Source organism: Bactrocera dorsalis, chromosome 4 (genome assembly GCF_023373825.1).
Source record: "Bactrocera dorsalis isolate Fly_Bdor chromosome 4, ASM2337382v1, whole genome shotgun sequence".
Classification (NCBI taxonomy): Eukaryota; Metazoa; Arthropoda; class Insecta; order Diptera; family Tephritidae; genus Bactrocera; species Bactrocera dorsalis.
Window position 1 is genome coordinate 14,393,229 of NC_064306.1, and position 18,909 is coordinate 14,412,137.

At 35.3% G+C, this 18,909-nt stretch overlaps 1 protein-coding gene across 3 annotated transcripts in view; it reads right to left on the minus strand.

Moving 5' to 3' along the window:
* Positions 1 to 1,905: 1,905 nt before the first annotated feature.
* LOC105222965 (phospholipid-transporting ATPase ABCA3) overlaps positions 1,906 to 18,909 on the minus strand; it is a 45,045-nt gene continuing 28,041 nt past the window's right edge. For 2 of the 3 annotated variants that reach the window (XM_011200542.4, XM_011200541.4), the window contains exons 3-16: positions 16,858 to 16,917; positions 13,245 to 13,827; positions 12,222 to 12,365; positions 10,512 to 12,126; positions 9,911 to 10,445; positions 9,511 to 9,857; positions 9,307 to 9,432; positions 6,580 to 6,804; positions 6,367 to 6,517; positions 6,108 to 6,284; positions 5,390 to 6,049; positions 5,218 to 5,325; positions 3,666 to 3,854; positions 1,906 to 3,167 (exon numbers count right to left, since the gene is read on the minus strand). In XM_011200542.4, coding sequence (XP_011198844.2) covers positions 3,005 to 3,167; positions 3,666 to 3,854; positions 5,218 to 5,325; positions 5,390 to 6,049; positions 6,108 to 6,284; positions 6,367 to 6,517; positions 6,580 to 6,804; positions 9,307 to 9,432; positions 9,511 to 9,857; positions 9,911 to 10,445; positions 10,512 to 12,126; positions 12,222 to 12,365; positions 13,245 to 13,827; positions 16,858 to 16,917 — 5,083 coding nt within the window. In that variant the 3' untranslated portion in view covers positions 1,906 to 3,004. The remainder of the gene's footprint in view (positions 3,168 to 3,665; positions 3,855 to 5,217; positions 5,326 to 5,389; positions 6,050 to 6,107; positions 6,285 to 6,366; positions 6,518 to 6,579; positions 6,805 to 9,306; positions 9,433 to 9,510; positions 9,858 to 9,910; positions 10,446 to 10,511; positions 12,127 to 12,221; positions 12,366 to 13,244; positions 13,828 to 16,857; positions 16,918 to 18,909) is intronic. The other variant, XM_049456749.1, reaches the window with a different exon arrangement.

Below are 18,909 nucleotides of genomic sequence, written 5' to 3' on the forward strand. Positions count from 1 at the left end.
GAGTGAAGGTTGGGAGTAGCAAGGCCTCAAGTGTCTCCACTACTGGGGAGAGTAGAATTATAGGTCGATAAGTTTTCCTTTGTTGGCGGGTTTCCCAAGTTTCAGTAGTGGGACCACTCTACCGACTTTCCACACATTGGGTATTTGAAGAGTGGTCAGCGACAGGTTGAAGACCTTGGTGAGATAACTTACTCCCGTCGAGCCTAGATGCTTTAACATTAGCATGTTGATTCCGCTGTTTCTCTTATCTGGTGCAGAGTTCTTATTAATTCTTTGGCTCGGTTCACTGCTGATACAAAATCCATAGATTTTTCTTGGAGTTGCACAGACAGTGGCAGCGTTAAGCTGAACAATTGCTCACAGACGAATAGACTAAGCAAAAAATCGCTTTTCTCTACCGCTGCTAAGAAGGCTGATGCTTTAGACCAAATGGACCATGTCTTACTCGAAATTATTTCCAAACTTAGTACAATGAATTTGAAAAGCTCCACAAAGCTTATAATGCTTTCATGCCTTTCTATAAACCTTGTTTCACAAAGGCGAACAAGTCGTCTTTTTTTGCTTTCTGGTGCGTGCTTCTGTATAACGTCCTGGAAAGTTATGTTTGCATTTGAATGGTTTCTAAATAAATTTTCTATTTCATTGACAATACCAAGGCAGTTCCGTATTGAACGTGCTTTTGGATACAGTTGTCTTATCCTGGTTTGCACTCCACTTAAATGCCCTGACATGTTTGCTGCTCCGTCATATCCCTGTCCAACCAACTTTGCCATATCAAGATGGAGATCTGTACAACGCTTAAGTATGACTTTTGATAAGTTTTCAGTCACCGTCTAGTGTAGTTGCGTACGACTGTTATAGGTTTGAGCTGAGTTGTGTATAAGAGTGTCAAAAGATTCAGTCAGTGATAAATCTTTTTTATTTGCGATTTATTTAAAAAATTTCCTTATTTCGGGGGGGGCTTCAGCCCTCTAGCCCCCCCCCCCCTGGCTACGTGCCTGTTCTCAAAGCAGGGATTCTGCACTTTGTACCTCTTTACTGACAATCTAAATGACGAGAAAATGATAAAAATCTACAAAAAGGCTTTACTGCTATCTGCCAAACGATGATTCTTCAGAAAAAATGAAAATTGGATTCTGCAGGAGGACAACGATCCTAAACACCGCAGCGAGATCTGCACTCAGTAAAAAACTCAATCTGGCATCGTTACATTGGATTGGCCGTTGTGGTCGCCCGATGGAAACCCTATTGAAAATGTGTGGGCATATATTAAACAGAAGCTTCGTGGAAGACGCACATACACTTTATCTTACAAAATTCGTCGAATCTGGAGATCCGTGCCATTAGAATACGCCGTCAAATTAGTAGAAAGCATGCCTCGGAGATGCCAGGCAATTATCGACGCCGGTGGTGACTGGACATATTATTGACCAAATTGTTTGTAATGTGTATAATGTATATATAAATATGAAAGTTTCATAAAATAGTATTTTTTTTATAAATTAACACGACCACGCTCTTACTTGACAGACTGTATGTTTTCCGATAATGGCGATTTGTGGGAGTGGCTCCGATTATGCCCACCTACGTAGTCGGAATTTTTCTTGTACTAAGGAATGCACATACCAAGTTTCATCGAGATATCTCAATTTTTACCTAGTTACAGTCTGGATGAATGGATGTACAGACAGTCAACCGGATTTTAACTTTTCCTGTCATATTGATCATTTATGTATGTATGTATAATATATTTATATATATATATTATAATATAATATTTATCTCGCTTAGTTTTAGGTGATACGTACAACCGTTAGGTGAACAAAACTATAATACTCTGTAGCAACTGGTTGCAAGAGTATAAATATTAATATTATTTGCTATGTTAAATTAAAAACGAGAGAATTGTATCAATGCTAAAATTAGCAAATCATAACTTTATTAGAATAAATAGCAACATCACACAGTAATTTCAATATTTGTTTTTCGTGTAAATTGTTGGGTAAAAAGTTGTCGTTAAAGAGTACCATCAATTACTGGCTTCAGGTATTTTGTAAAAACATTTTTCATAACAATAATTATTCATGTAAAATTATAGCTTTTACTTAGCACATTCAAAGCTTACTGCACATTTATACAAATATAGCATATTTATTATTATATTATTATATTTAATATTATATATTTTTTATATTTGTTTAGGTTTGCAATATTTTTATTATTTCTGTAGGTCTATCTTAATATGAATTTGTTAAGAAACTAGTGCCAAAATATTTTATAATACTTTTCCAACTAAAACTAAAAACATGTGGATTTCGTTCGTGGATCGTTTCATTTGTAATACATTTTAATAAATTAATGTAAAATACTAAATTTTCATCAAAATTTTTTTGAGATACTTTCTTAAAAGTTATTATTTTAGTTTTGATTAATCGTCTTAAACAAATCTTTAGTACAGTAATGCATGTTTTATAAATTAAAATTAATCAAACTAGCTATTTACTTTCGAAAGTGCTATGCACAAGTAAAATGTTAGTGGTTAAATATTTTTTGCGCGCACACACCTATATATAAGTAAAACATATATACATATATACTTATGCTAGTAAAGCGAGTTTGCGTCAAAAAGACATATGCACCTACATTTTGTGGCTTTTCGTTACATTTATGCATATATACACACATGAGTATATTTAAGCAAATATAAATATGTTTTTTTTCAATAATACATACATACATATATAATTATATGCGTTTATGTATATGTAGTATATAGGCACATTGACTTTTCATTAAATGTTTAGTAATTTTAGTTGTTTGTATATTTGTTGAAGCCAACATTTGCAAAACTTTTTGGCGCTTGACTGCAACTCTTTTCCTCTTAAGCATACTAAAGCTCTTCGGTTTACATTTTTGCACATCACAAAACCTTTTCGTTTAAATCTAGTGTACTTAGTGTGTTTAAACTTAAATATTGCATACACATATACATATGTATGTAAATTTATACTGCAACTCCGTTGTTTCTGAATTGTCCTTTCGTTAAGTCATTCAGCTCACGCTCCGATGCCTGCAACCGGTATTCGTTTTTATGCGAATCAACTCCCGTAATGCAATTCCGCATTGATTGCCACCTCGGACACCAAGCACAGCGCTTTTTCTTAATGCTTTTTTTTTCAAATTAATTAATTTTTGGAAAGAATAAATTATTACAATTTTTTTCATACAAATACACTAAATATATACTTAGATACACACATGCAAATATATGGCATGCGAAAATTCGCATAACAGCTACATACATGCTAAAATTTTTGGCATAAATTACATACAAACGTATATATGGCAATATTTACAGGAGCGTATGCTTGAATATGTATGTGTGTGGGTACGAAAAGTTATGCACGCAACGCGCTTCGATTTGGAGTGGTTAGTATGTACTTATATTCGTCATGCTTTAATTTACTGGGGAATTTCTTGCTGATATGTAAGAAAGTATGTGTGTTAGAAGTTAGCCAATCATAAGCTACAATTTCGTTTAAATTAAACCAATTAAATTAAGTGAGTTAATGATTAGTCGACTTTAACTACGGAGTTGAGGGTTACAGACAGAAGAACTACAGTAGGTTTCAACTACGGGATTATTTATTAAGTGTGTTGCTCACTTAAGCGTGCGTGGATCTTCACGCTGATACTTCGCAAACTCCAAGAATATCTCTTCCAGTGTTGTCTGGCTAATGGAGTAGTCCTCGATGTTGAGGAAATCGCGATTCTTTTCCATTAGACCGAATATGCTTGACCACTTAATACTTGAGAGCGGAATGTAGAATGTGAGTATGCCCTGGTATTCCTCTCTGCAATGAAAAAATTATTTATAAAGTAGTGCGCGTAAATTTATGCATACAAATGTTTATAAAATATTGTAAATCCAACTATATCCGACAAAATTATAAAAATGGAAAACATCTCGAGGTCCAGTGAGTAGCACTTTAAAGCATAAAATTTCATATGTGTATGCGAAAACTGTCATTGTATGATTTGCAAAAGTTCATGATTCACAAATAAAAGATTTTCCATACAAAAACTTGATTTTGATCGTGCAGTTTGTACTCGTATGACCGCTATATATGGACCACTTCCAATTAAGAAAATTTTCAAAAAATTTTGTGAAGACACCTCGTCAAATTAAAACTTTTTTCACACGACTTGATTTTCTTGTCTTATTAAATTCTACAACACCTTTAGAATATAGTCCTAAAATTCGAGTCGAACCGAGTAATAGCTTCAGAGATACTATCTTTATAACTTGTGGTCCCTTTTATTGCCACTCAAATCCTTTGACGCGTTTTTCTCGAAACTGTGTTTTTGAAGTTGGCAATATTTCTCGAGCGCTACTCAACCGAGCTTCATGAAACTTAACACAGGTCTTTAAAATAGAATTCTTAAAGACTTGGACGAAGGCTTTTTTCGATTTCAACTATTTGAAAAAAAAGAATGTCGCGGTATTTTCATTTTTTTGTAAAAATGTCTACCAAAGATCCAATTTTCAGTTTTTTCCTTTGTCCAAGTTCTAAGTTAAGTTTTTAACTAAATTGTGTATTTTTCGATTCGTTGGGGAGTAACGATTATACCTGTAATTGTTTCCGTTGGCCATACTTCAGTTTGCAAAACAAGTTACTTCTGCTGCATAAGGTTAAATCCGACTACTTCTTGCAAGTACAAGTATATCTAGCAGCATCTGTTATTTTAAGTCTTATTAAAGACCCGAGTTGTATTATAGGTTTCAACATAAGTAGCTAAAACTGAATCGCAGATACTCAACATAATTCGCGAAGAGCTTTTACCTATAGCAACCAACAGGCAATGGCTGCTTGGCTCCATGAAACCTGATTAAAGTTTTATTTAAGCAAATCTTGAAAATGTTAGGCAACAAACTTTCATTTGAAAATTATTTGATTTGACATGAAATATACGTTCGTCGTTACGGTCCGTATTTTTATGTCAAGATATATTGATTAACGTTAACCGTGATCTAACTTCTATATTGCACAAATCCGATACCCAATAAATCGCACAATAAACAAATAAGGTTTATCGTTCCAGGCTGCAATCTCGGATAAACTCAAAATGTTACAACAAAAACATTATCCCCCATTTTCAGCATACTTAATAAAACAATGCCTAAATATCTTTGCCAGTTGTTTGAAATATACATACTGTAATATTGCCTGCGGGAACATGCGCTCAACAAACTCCTTCACCGAGATAATGTCCTGTTGCATCTTCACATGGGTGGGTGAAAGATCTCCCCTACCACTTCTTGAACTACAAAAAGTAATACAAAATAGTTAAATTCTCCATGAATGTGAGACAACTATTATTTACATACCTTCTTAAAGACGGTCTGAATTGTTCTGGTGCGCGTCGCACTTTGATCTTCAGGATCAAACCCTTAGAAAATTTATTCTTCAAATGCTGCGTTGAGCCAATACATTTGAACTCGCCATTCACCATGATCGCCAGTCGTGTACACAAAGCCTCACACTCCTCCATACTATGTGACGTGAGCACTATCGATTTGCCTGAATCACGTATGCGGCAAACCATATTCCAAAGTTGGCGTCTAGCTGCTGGATCCATACCGGTTGTTGGTTCATCGAGATATATCACGCTGGGACTACCGATTACGGCAATCGCTGTACTCAATTTGCGTTTATTGCCACCGCTATAAGTCATTGTCGGTTTGTCCAAATGCTTCTTGAAACCGAATGACTTTGCCAGATCTTCAATTATACGATTTATACGCGCCCGACGTACGCCACGTAATAGACAAAAGATGTACAACGTCTCACGGCCGGTTAGATCGTCTAGTAAAGCATCGAATTGTGGACAGTAACCAATATCTTGATAAATTTGATTCATCTCGGATTCCAGCGACATGCCCTTAATATAAGCCGAACCGTAAGTGATGCGTTCGTCGCCAGTCATCATTTTAAATGTCGTTGTCTTGCCGGCGCCATTAACACCCAGCAGCCCAAAGCACTCGTTTCTATAATTGAATAAAAAATTTTAAGATTTGCACTAAAAATATAAGTATATACGCTTACTCTTGGACACATAGTGAGACCTGGTTGACCGCCAGAAAGTTGCCGTAATATTTAGTGACACCATTAAGCACCAAATTTTGACTAGCCAATGTATCGGTGGACATTTTCTGTATGCGATTCTTCTCGTTGTCAACATCATCATCAAAGTAACCATCCTCGGGCGGCGGTGGTGGTTTACTGAGGTTGTATAAATATATTTAGAAGATTTATAAAATGTCTGCACACAAATAGTTGCAAATGTAAAACTACGATTACTTACAAAGCTCTCTTTCTGATCATGTATATGAGCTCATCAATTATGCCATATTCACGGAAAATGATAATTAGGAAGAATACCACCGTAGTAGCGGCCAGATATACAATTTCCAGCAGAATACCAGGTTCCGCGTATGCAAAATAAGGGATTGTAGCTGAAAAAATAAACATAATTTAGCTTCATTAATAATATTTAAAAGATAAATTGATGACTTACTACAACACTTCGGTAAAAGACGGCAACGCAATGCATCGGGCAACAATTGCAACACCTCGCTATTGCAGGTATTACGTGTAGCCCAATTAACATATAAATTATTCCAGCCCATTGCAAGTGAAAAGTGTGGGAATATTCTGAAGAACCACTGCAAACCATCCGCAACATCCTTGGTATCAAATATGTCATATGACATTATTACAACAACTATGAAAAGTGCAACACCTGTAAGAAAAAATGCGGAAAATTTATTAAATTTATTCCCACAATAGATGTAATGAAGAACCTTGATTGGGAATTATAACTGTATAATAACAATATTAATTTTTCCTATATTTTTTTTATTGAATTTCAACAAACGACACCGTTTTCCTGGCCCCTAAGCAATTATCTATACTTAGCATTATAAAGAGGAAAGATTGCATTGATTTCTTTGTTTGAATTGAAAATCCTCCGAAACTGCTTGATGGATTTGAAAAATCTTTCATTGTAGGGAAGCTACATGATCACCAGTGAATATGTGTTTTTTTATACTTTTAAAAAAGTTAAGGATCCGATTTAAACACAACTCACAAATTTGCCGATTTATGCGGTATAATGTGAACTGGAAGTTAGAAAATCTTTTTTATTATGTATATGAGGTGAAACAAAGGTACTTCATTACTTCACTTCTCTCCGAGTTTCAAATCTCACAGACTCACCGATATCTTCGATAAAAAATTCGCTATTGAAACTTTAATCCACATATTCGGTATCTAAAAACTTTAACAGTTTTGGTCCGATTTGGACAAGTTTTGGTCATGAAGTGGAATACTTTAAGCGCACGTAATATGAGATGTAGACGTCATTATCAAGAAATAAATAAGCGATCATGTGCAGAAATAAATATAACTAATATAATTATTTAAAAATTTTCCATTTACTTTACACTTCATATATTGGTCAATATGTATGTGGGAGTATCTTAATGAAACTGAGAGGGAATTCTTTACTACACATAGATAAAACAACAAACAACACTTAGCTTACTATTATCGACATCTCTTGGAATTTATATTTCAATAACTTGTTTGCCTGCTTGACGTGACAGATATTTCTGTGAGGTACTACCACAGGCGCAGAAAAAGAAAGATGCCGCTTCCGAAGAACGACGACTCTCTATTGGATTAAATAGTTGCATCAAAAAAACAGAAACTAGACCGACAGACAATTTTTTATGTATTACTTGCTGCAAGAGTTATTAGATCTTTTTTTTTTTGATAGGCATTAGGTTTTAGGGTATAGGGGTTTTCTATAGGACACTACAAAAGTAGACCGATATGGGGACAGCAAACGACGATATTTTTTCCCGCTATTCTCTTCAGTAAGGTTTGCCATTTCATAACGGAAAGATATACGATCGGAGTCAGTGGCCTCAACTTTAAGAGCGGATTTTTCAATACTAGTGCTACAAAAGATTTTTTAAATACAGCAATGTGGTTATCCCAAACCAATCAACGAAATTAGTTATTTCTGTAAAAGTATATTTGTACGTACTCCATGAATCGCAATTCCATCCCGAAAAAATTACGGTTTGGTGAGAATTGCTTTATTATAGAAAGTATAAAGACAACATTTTTCAGAATAGTCCTTGTCAGAATTAGATTATACATAGGCTGCTATATATATTTCTGGACTAGGCAACACTAAGTGTGGCGAGGTGCAATCTGACATTTCCATTGGAAAGTTTGACATTTTTTAGCATAACATCACTCAGAACGTTTTGTCATTTAATAGTGAATTGTTTTATTTACAGGGAATTAAAAAATTCATCTCGGCCAAAAAATGGAATTAACTCGTGAACATTTTCGTGCGATCATTTGTCACAACTTTCGACATGGATTATCACGACAAGAGTGCATCGATGAACTAAAATCTTTGTATAGCTATGAAGCACCATCCTATAGCACTGTGAAAAACTGGTACAACGAATTCAATCGTGATCGACGCTCGCTCAAAGACGAATTCCGTGAAGGTCGTCCAAAAACAGCCGTTGTGCCAGAAAACATCGATGCCGTACGTGAACTGATAATGCAAGACCGTCATGTAACATACCTTCAGATAGAGCTATGCCTATTCATTTCTCTCACCAGCATACATTCGATATTGTATGAACACCTGGCCGTAAAAAAGGTTTGTTCTCGTTGGATCCCACACAATTTGACAATCGCTCAAAAAAAGGCTCGTGTGGATTGGTGTAAAGAAATGCTGAAAAAATACGATCGCGGTGCTTCTAAAGACGTTTATAAGATCGTCACAGGTGACGAATCATGGATCTATGCGTATGAGCCCGAAACAAAACAGCAATCGACCGTGTGGGTCTTCCAAGACGAGCCAAATCCAACGAAAAAAAAACACATTTTCGTTGATAAATATGCCTATTTTCATTATTAGGCCAGAAATATATATAGCAGCCCTCGTACGAATTCAAAAAAATCATTTTAGTATTGAAATAATATTTGACTGTCACATTTATGAGAGACAACATACGATAACTGATAACTCTACATATAATCTCGATTCATCTAATATAAATCATGTCCAAATAATAGAGCTCTAATCACTTTCTGACGTTAAGAGTTCAGCAAAGATTGGTAAAGCGAATGTACTAACTGCTTTAAAAGTTACACAATAATATTTAATTAATAACCGTTATAGTATAGAAATTTTTAATATTAACACACATACCTGCAAATATATTAATAGTTGAAGCGCGAGAAAATCCGGTGGCTGGCTCACTGAATAAGAATGAAAGCAAATAGGTAAAAGGTAGAACGGAGAATCCGAACATTATTAGCAGGAAGTAATAGCGAACTGGAACGAAAAATTCAAAAATATGTCAATTCTTTGTTTGTATATTAAACCCCTATAAACTACTTATATATGACTTACTTAGATCGGAGAAGTATGCAAAGCCCTCCTCTTGGAAACAAGCCAACGTTATAACCACTATTAAAGCAGTTATAGCAAAAGTGGCCATGTCCCAGAGCATCTGTGACAGCCAGAAAGTCCACACACGCACACCACCCACAAATTGCAAAAGTTTCGAACGCGTCTCACGCTCCTTAATCAGGAAAAGTATATAGAAAGCGCTTACAAAGCACATGCAGAAGCCAACATTGGTAGCCAACTGAGTGCCCACATTTGTGCCAGCGTTCAATTGCGCCAATTTAGTTTCGAGCGAATATGGCAATGGAGCATTGTAAACGGTTATTGATGCTTCTGGTCCAATAAGAACCCTAAATTGGAAAACCGACTTAATTTTTGTCCGTACATAACCTCAAAAACTTACTTTGCCATAGCATTGTGCACGAGATTCACAGTCAACGGCGCCGTGTGTAACGGTTGGTTGTTCAACCAAGCAGTAATTTTGCTGTCACTCACCGTCGCGGCTGCCACATAGCGCGAATTAATACGCACTTGTTCGGTTTCGCCCAAATCCAAAATATATTTTGTGAAATTACTTTCGCCTGTAAGTTGTAGCTGGTGGTTGCCACCATAAGAATTAACAATGGTTTTATACTCAGCGGCAATACGCTGCTCCAGTGAACCCGGTGCAATGTTACTGGACGTCTCGAGTACCGTAAATGTTCTTGGATATTGTGCCAAGCTAATCTTTATGGCAGGCAGTTGGCGAAATGTACTGGAGTTGCGCGAGATCAAGATGGTAATGATCACAAAAAATATGGGTAACAAATTTTGTAAGAGGAACAAAAACTTTTTACGAAAAGTGTAAAGAAACTTCTTAAGCAGCATTGCGTGCCATTGATTGAGATAAAGATCTGTGCCTTTTAGTAAGCGCGTGTTCTCCGAAAACATGCTATCGGCTAAGAAAAGATTTATAAAATAGATATTAGTGTTAGATAAACCTAAATATGAAAATGTGTACTTACAGTTCGTAGATTCGATATCATCGTCATTAAAACCGGAGCTGCCATTCATGATGGCCATTTGCTCTTTCTTTGTGCCATTGCCGGAATTTTCTGCGCCCACTTTCATGAACACCTCCTCCATTGAGGTAATACCTACACCGTAACCGCCGAGCATTAAGTCATCTGACTTTGTTTCCAATTCGCTAAACATTTCTTCGAATTTCGCCGAGTAGTTATCCGGCAACTGGTAAGATAACTCAGCGCCAATATCAGCTTCTGGTCTTATACCTGGTATATATTGATTTAGTAACGCTGTTACTTCGTTCGCATTGCAACCCTCGCGTTTAACACAAATTAGCCTATAGCCAGAGCCATATTTCTTCTTCAAGAAGAACGATGTGCCATGACACTTGAGCTCTCCATCGGACATTATCGCAATGCGATCGCCCAGTACATCGGCTTCATCCATAAAGTGTGTGGTTAGTAGTAATGTGCGCCCGACTTTCTCCGCCTGTAATAGATCCCACAATTGACGTCTGGCTGCGGGGTCCATACCCGAACTTGGCTCATCGCAAAGCACCACTTTTGTGCCGCCACATAGCGCACAACAAACCGATAACTTACGCTTCATGCCACCAGACAGTTTCGAAGACGCCACATTCGCTTTATCCTCCAACTCGATCATGCGCAGGTACTTATCTATCTCTTCTTGAATTTCGTCGCCACGCAGACCTTTCAAACGGCTAAAGAACACTATGTGATTTGCCACACTCAAGTCATCGAACAACACATTATGCTGTGGACAAATGCCTAGTGACATACGCGCGGTTTCAATATTGGTGCGTATATCGCTGCCATTGATTATCGCTGTACCAGCCGTTGGTGGAAACATACCGGTCAGCATAGAAATTGTCGTTGTTTTACCAGCACCGTTATGTCCTAACAGCACTGTTATCTCATCTTCATACATATTCACTGACAAGCCTTTGACGGCGTATTTGTCGCCGAAACGTTTTTTGAGATTTTTCACTTGTAAGCCCACATGTTTGCCAGCTGGTTCGGCCTCAAAGGCATCTGGATTTTTAAACTCCATCGAACCATTCGACATATCCTCAATACCAGCATATTCCTTTTGACCGCACCAATAGCTGACGGTGAATGGAAAGTTCCACTTCTTAGGCACACCAAAGTCGCCAGGCATAATTTGCTCCACATACAAACAAATAAGCATATAGATAACGGAGGAGAGCAACATCATCAACATGATTGCGCCGACCGTAAGATTAGAGTCCACAGAAACGGTTTTAAACAAATTGTTCCATTGTAAACCCTCGCCATTGCCTTCGAAGCCAAGTATTTCTTTGAAACCGAAACCCATGGCGGTATTAGAGATCAAACACCAGCCCAATTTCGAGCCCAGCGACATTGTTTCGTAGGTTTTTACCGTAAACGACAAAGGCAAATAGGTAATAAACCAAACTAAGCCAGTAACGGCGGCTGCTGTGCTGGCGCTTGAGAAAAAGGTTGCCATCATGAAGCAAAAACAAATACTGGCTATGGTGTAGATAAGTAGGAACACTAATAATATGGACCAGTTGCTAAACGTGAGCACAGAAACTCCTTCGAACCATTTAATCTAAAGGGATCAATAAGACATAAGTACATATGCTAGTATCACTAACTCTTAAAAGCTCTTAACTATATTATGTTAATTAATTTTATCAAATTTACCTTGATTAAAACTACGATTAGCACGGAGGATATGCCCAACATCAAAAACGACTTGATGAACCAAGCTGTCCAGTGTAGCCAGTTGTCCAGACCCATAATTTTCATCACTTCTTTCAACTGTCGCTCCTTTTCAACGGTAATGTTCTGCAAAATTTTGAGGTATTTGTATGTGTATTTATAAATATGTGACAACTGTTTTTAAAACTATTTTAAAAATTAAAAAAATATGTGGGTCTTCCATATAATAAGTAACATTTTCTCTATCCGAACCGGTATCCACTTTTAGCAGTGTACGAGGTTTGACAAGTAAGTAATGAGACTGATTTTACTGCCGCGCTTATGGTAAACCTGTGACCTTGAAATTCCCTTTCTCTTTTCCCGGCATCTCTCCCCTCTCCACTGATATACATATGTACCATCGCCCATTTTGAGTCGATTACGGACATCCAGGCGGCCGAGTCGAGTGTACTCGCGGATATCCCAGTCGAAGCGTTCCAGAAATGTTACGAAGCATGGAAAACGCGCTGGAATCGTTGTAAAGCTGCCCAAGGGGACTACTTTGAAGGGGATGGCAGAGTTGTAGAATAATTTTCAAATATTCGGTTTTTATGGAATCAGTCTCATTACTTAATTGTCATACCTCGTACATACCCCTGCAGTATTTATTGTAACACAAATATTAGTAATCAGCGATCAAATTTTCCCTACTTTAATTTCAGCCTTATGAGCGATAATCCATACATACAAGTATATCTTTTTAATCGGATATACATATGTATGTAGTGTTCTTTCGAGTAGAGTTCGACTCTTTTTTGCGAACATTTCTTGAGTAAATTAGCTCTCTGCTTGGATTCTCCGAAACTTAATTTTAACGGGTGAAATCGCGTACCTACGAAGTTCAAGTGATTATGGACCAATTTGGACCTTACATGCTCCTGGCCTATAGTATATCTAAACTGAGTTGAGTCTGGATAAATTGAAAATTGGAAATTTCTAGTGCTCTTAATAGACTATAATATTTACCTTCGTTATTGACGTGCACGGATAAATGAAGCTCAAAACAACGATCAAAGACAATATCGTCTCCAAAGCCTGGATTAATGGATCACTAATATAATCCGGATAGGGATAACGTTGCATTTCAATATACGGCAAAGTCTCCTTATTGCCTGCCAACTTCAAGTAGGCCATTGATAGTGCTTGTTGTACCGGCAGAAAACCTTCTCTTAGATAACCCACTGGCAGACCGCCATCGTCATTCTCTGGATTTCTTGGACCCGCCATATCAATAAGCGGAAATAACTTCGAAGTCAACCAAGTCCAACCCAAGGTGCGTGTTGCTGTACGTAATTCACTTGGGAAACGTAGAGAAAACTCAAAGTTACGCGGATAATCGGTGATGTTCCGTAGAGAGTCGTCAAACTGAACGCCAGCCAAATAGTTGTTTGTGGTAAATGAAGTTTCCAAAGCACTCGCATTCGGATACACTTCATAACCATCTAGATTCAAACTTTCTGCAGCCTCTGTAATTATAGCCTCCAAGAATGTGTTATTGGGCGAGAAGGCCAATTTGTAAGTGATCGTATTAACTCTCCCAAATGCATCACTGTGAGATTAACGTGCGTTTGTAGTTTTTATTATATGTATAAAAAATATAAATCGACTTAATTAGTTCTTTAGAATAAAAATACAAATAATATGTACATAAAGATATAAATTTTTGGGTGCAGGCGGGAAGGTATTAACAAACATAATCAGGCAACATACATATATACGAGATGAAAAATTTAATTAATGAAATGAATGATTTATTATCTAGACATATATGATGAGAGTTAAAAATTTGGTTTATGTACAGTTTTTAGTAGGAAAATTGTTTTACATATACTTGAGTAAGTAATACAATATTTATGCACTATGATTTGCTGCCCTCAAGCTATTTTTGTGATTGGAAGTAATTTTGACGCGGTTTATTTAATGCAGCGGGTTCAATGTGTCAAAGCGTATACATTTTAGAAATATGCTCTCTGAACTTTAGTAATATTCTTAAATATTGACCGCTAAAAGTGGATGTTCGAAAAAATATGTGTAAGCTATAAAGGGACTGTGGAAAAAATTGGTCCGATTTTACCCATTTTTGACACAAGATCATGTTGTCATCATAAAAATATTCTCCCCATATTTCAATGCTAGACCTCACAAATTAAAAAGTCAGACACATGCACTGGTACCACATATTTGGTGCAGGTCATTTCTCTGTTTTGAGCGTAATATGAAATACCGTAAGAGCAGTATTTGTGCAAAATTTGTATCAAAGCTTAACGTATAGTGTAGGGTGTTATTTTTTTATTGTGATCGTAATTCTCTTCAGTCCCGTCACGAAATTTCCTTGGAAATACCTTGAAGAATTAGAATTTTTATAGATGTTATGCATTAAAAAATCTATGAAAATTGCATACAGCCTTACTTAAAAAGCTGAATAACTCGAGAAGTATTAATGATAGCGATTTTGACCTCGGATCTTTTTTATAGCAAATAAAATTTCCTACAAATTTGTCATGTACATTTTTTCTATAGCTCCTGTCATTTACGAGATATATACAATAAAATGCGAAATTCTTGGAAAAATCGGGTTTAGAGCCGCGTACTACCTCACCAGTGTGAGTTACGACTTCGTTGCACTGGACACTTTTATAGAGTGAACAATTCTGAGAAATATGCGTCTAAAGTCAAAGCGATGCCATAAAATACCTCTGATCTGTAGGAATTTAAAGATAAAAACTCACGATTGTAGTGTATTTTCTATGGAAAATTTTTACAGGCCTTGGTCCAGTTCTTAATGTTAATATTAGGGCTAATATTTTCAGGGAATTTTTTGTTAGTATATTTCCAAGGAAATTTCGAGATGGGACTGATATAAAATTAATAGTTAAAAAAAAAACACCCTAGTATAGGGGTTAGTAGCCAAGACTATTACTCCGCTATAGACGGATTCGGACTCAGTTTGCGGACAGTAAAACAATATCAGGCAACAAGTTTCTAGAGGGATATCTGTCAAAGTAAATAAATATGCTTGCTATTTATGTCATTTAAGTTTAATAAAAAAAAACTATGCAAATACCTACATTCATTGCAAGAATATCTGAAAATCTTAGAAATCCTTACAAACATTTTCATATTTATTTATCTCTAATAATTTAATTCTGGTTTAAAGAATATCTTAAACACAAGAATTGTTAAATTTGAAGAACGAAAAATCATAACAAATCTCCAGAAAAAGTTAATATTTAAGGTCCTTTTAGTTATGACGATATGTATTATAGGAGCTTCGAAGATCTCTAGTTGTTTAAAATAAAAATACAAGGCAAATCGACTTGTGAAAAATAAAACTTTGATGGTTGAAAGCGATCGTATTTTTTTTTTCTTCAAAATATTATTCTCGCTCTTAGAAGTTTTGGAAACACTTTCATTAGCCCCTTTGTGCAGTGATAACCAGTATACAAGTATTTATTAAGTCGACAGCGTTGTGAAAGGAGTAAGGTAATGTGAATGAAAAATTATTTAGTTTACTTTATTTGTAAAAAAACCTTACTACTGTTAAACTTATACTCTTACAAACAAATAACTAATTATGATATTAATAATTTAATTAATAATTAATAATTATTATGACTTCTTAAGAATAAATTTCATATGGGCCATTGTCGAATTAATAGGTATGAGATACTTCAATCAAAGGTGGATTTAAATTTAGAAACCTGAAATCATAGCCAATTTAAGGCGTTACATGGGTTTCACGGCTTCAATTATTATTTTCTAATTTTAGATTACTATATCTATAGATTACTATGTTAAATTCTCAACTTTATCCGAGAAATAGATTTGGAGATACAGCCTGAAATGGCTTCGAAACTGGTTAAACTGTTTTCAAAGCCGATTGCCAAGAAATCTCGCGAACTATTCAACCGATCTTAATAAAGCTTTACACAAGTCTACGAGATATAAATTACAAAATTTTGATTTTGTTGTACAATTACATCTATGTAAACAAACTAAAACGTCGAGAAAATTTCAACAAAATTTGCATTTTTTTGTAAACACGTCTGCCAAAAATGCAATTTTCATTTTTTGTCATTCCTTCGTCCAATACCTAGCTTATACTTCTAGTTTATGGTTACTTTTGATTTTTCTGCTGTTAACGCGGAGTCACCTTTTCCGAGTGCCTGCTGGAAATGACGTCGTAATGGCCGAGTTTTGAATATTCTGCTTTGAAAATTCCACAAAATCTTTTTAAAATACGTGTCTTTGGAATAATAAAAAGCTTGAATAAAATTTTTATTTTTTATATGAAAACCATCTATTGAAAATAGGCCGTTTTTTACTCTTCTAAACCCATGTTACCCTTTAAAAAAATGAACGCAAGAATTAGTATTGTCCATTGTTAGTAAAACGAATACGTTATAATACATATAAAATTATTAGGAACACAAAGATATCTACAGAAATAATACTGTTAAAAGTGCATTGAAGCTAAAAATTCTTTCAAAGCGCAATTAGGTGTGGTTAAAGGTGCATTTTCGCCAATTGGGTGTGATAATCGGTTAATTATTTTTATTTTATTTATTCGATCATTTACCTGTCCCCTTTGTATAAACCCATAAGTTTCTTCACTCTTCGAGCGTTTTTTAATTCATCTCTGTTAGAAATATAAAATAAATAAAAATCAAGTATATACCGGACATATTTAGCATGGTTGTTGATACTCTTCATTTAAACAAATCAAATCAAATTTCTCTGGAAAAAACTCCATATTTGCTAATAATTCTAAAGCTGCAAAATCTTCATAACAATGCAAGAAGACTCATTTTTTCACAAAAAAATGTACAATGGTGGCAAAAAATACTTACTTTATTGACGATGAAACGTGAACATTGAACTTTAAGTATTATTTATATAAAATTCAGTACACTACCGCTTCGTAGGAGCCAACTGCACTTTATTTCATGATATTACACACCTCCTGTGACCCAAGGACGCCTACATAGAATTTTACACTTTGTTTCGTAGCTATGAAAACATTATTTTTTTGTAAAATACTGCAAAAAATGTGATCCCCATTATGCTTTTTTAAAGCGCTATGGTAACTCTAACAATTCTATAAAAACAATATTTCTGCTAATGGTATTTTTCGTACCATTGTATATACATAGATAGTATGAGGAATGCAGTGAAAACGGTGCTTCATTGCTATAAAGGCAGCCCTTCCATCTCCCAAAAATTTATCTTTTTACTCAATAATTTATTGTGTTTCCAATATTATTGATAAGCGTGAATATTCGATTTAACATTGAGTATGTGTAATGAGAAAGCATTTTTGGGGTTAATAAAACCTATGTATCCAAAATAGCTGTTTTCAGCTCAGAAATCGTATTAAATTGAGATGTTCTCTATAGAACTTACTGGCCATTCCAAAAGATCGATATTTTAACGTTGAAGCCACGCTTTCGTTGACCTACTCGTATGTATTCTTGCGTTGTCTTGTTGAAAAGAAACATATTTTTGCAGATAACTGTGTATATAGGGTAGCAGATTTGCTTCTAATACTTCCTAGTACTCGGAATTATTCATTCGGCAAGAAGGGTATGCAAGTGGTACTGTCCCAGAGTTTTAAAAATATCATGGCTCTTTACGTAAATCTCTCCCGTATCTCAAAAAGCCGGCTGGACCATCAAGGTTGAACTTTTATTAACGGAAAAAAACACCTAGGACTAATAGTACAGTTTTTTATAGGCGCATTGTCAACTTTGCCGCAACTGTATTATTCAAAATTTTATTTTTCTTAATCTTACCTGACACCAATCTTTATTCTTGTGATTTTGGCTAAAACTGAGACGAGAGATTTTACTGTGTGGTTTCAAGAGAGGCGCTTTTTGCATTTGCTCATATCCAATGTTAGGATGTCGTTTCACCGCACGACAAATTGTTAAAACAGATGCAGAAATTTGGTTCTCTCTATTCACTCTCAGTATTGACGTCATTTTATTTGACAACTGTCAGCAAATTTCTCTTTTCTGCCGCGTGTTAATAATATTTTTCGACCAGAGTAAGTTCTCTGTGATAATTTTCTTTATTATTCAGATAATGACACACTGTTACCGAATTTCCCAAATTCCAAGCAATGTCGCGATTGGTCAAATCTCACCATTCAAAGCGTCTATATGCTTTTGCGCGGCATTCTCTGATTAGTTAACACAATTTAATAAAGTTAATTTATAACTCTAAATGACACTGAACAGTACGAGTGTCTTTATATCGATGAAACACCGTTTTCAGAATTGTTAGAGTTACCATAGAGCTTTAAAATCACCTATCACCTAAATATAAACCTCTGGTTATTATTAAAAGATAAAATAAAGACTTGACTTAATGACCAGAAGCTTTAATTTTAATAAAAAAATAACTATCCGTTGTTTTTTGTATAGAACAATTCGTTTTGACCGGTATAATGTGGCAACATATGTACATATGTATGTACGTGAAACTCTTTAAAGTCTTTTACTTGGACTAATTATATATTATGGAGGCGTAAAAGTAATTTTCTAGCCACCAGTGTACATATTTGCTTTTTGCTAATAAACTAATTGAAATGATTTATAACCTCACACTTATTTAGATATAATGTATTAAA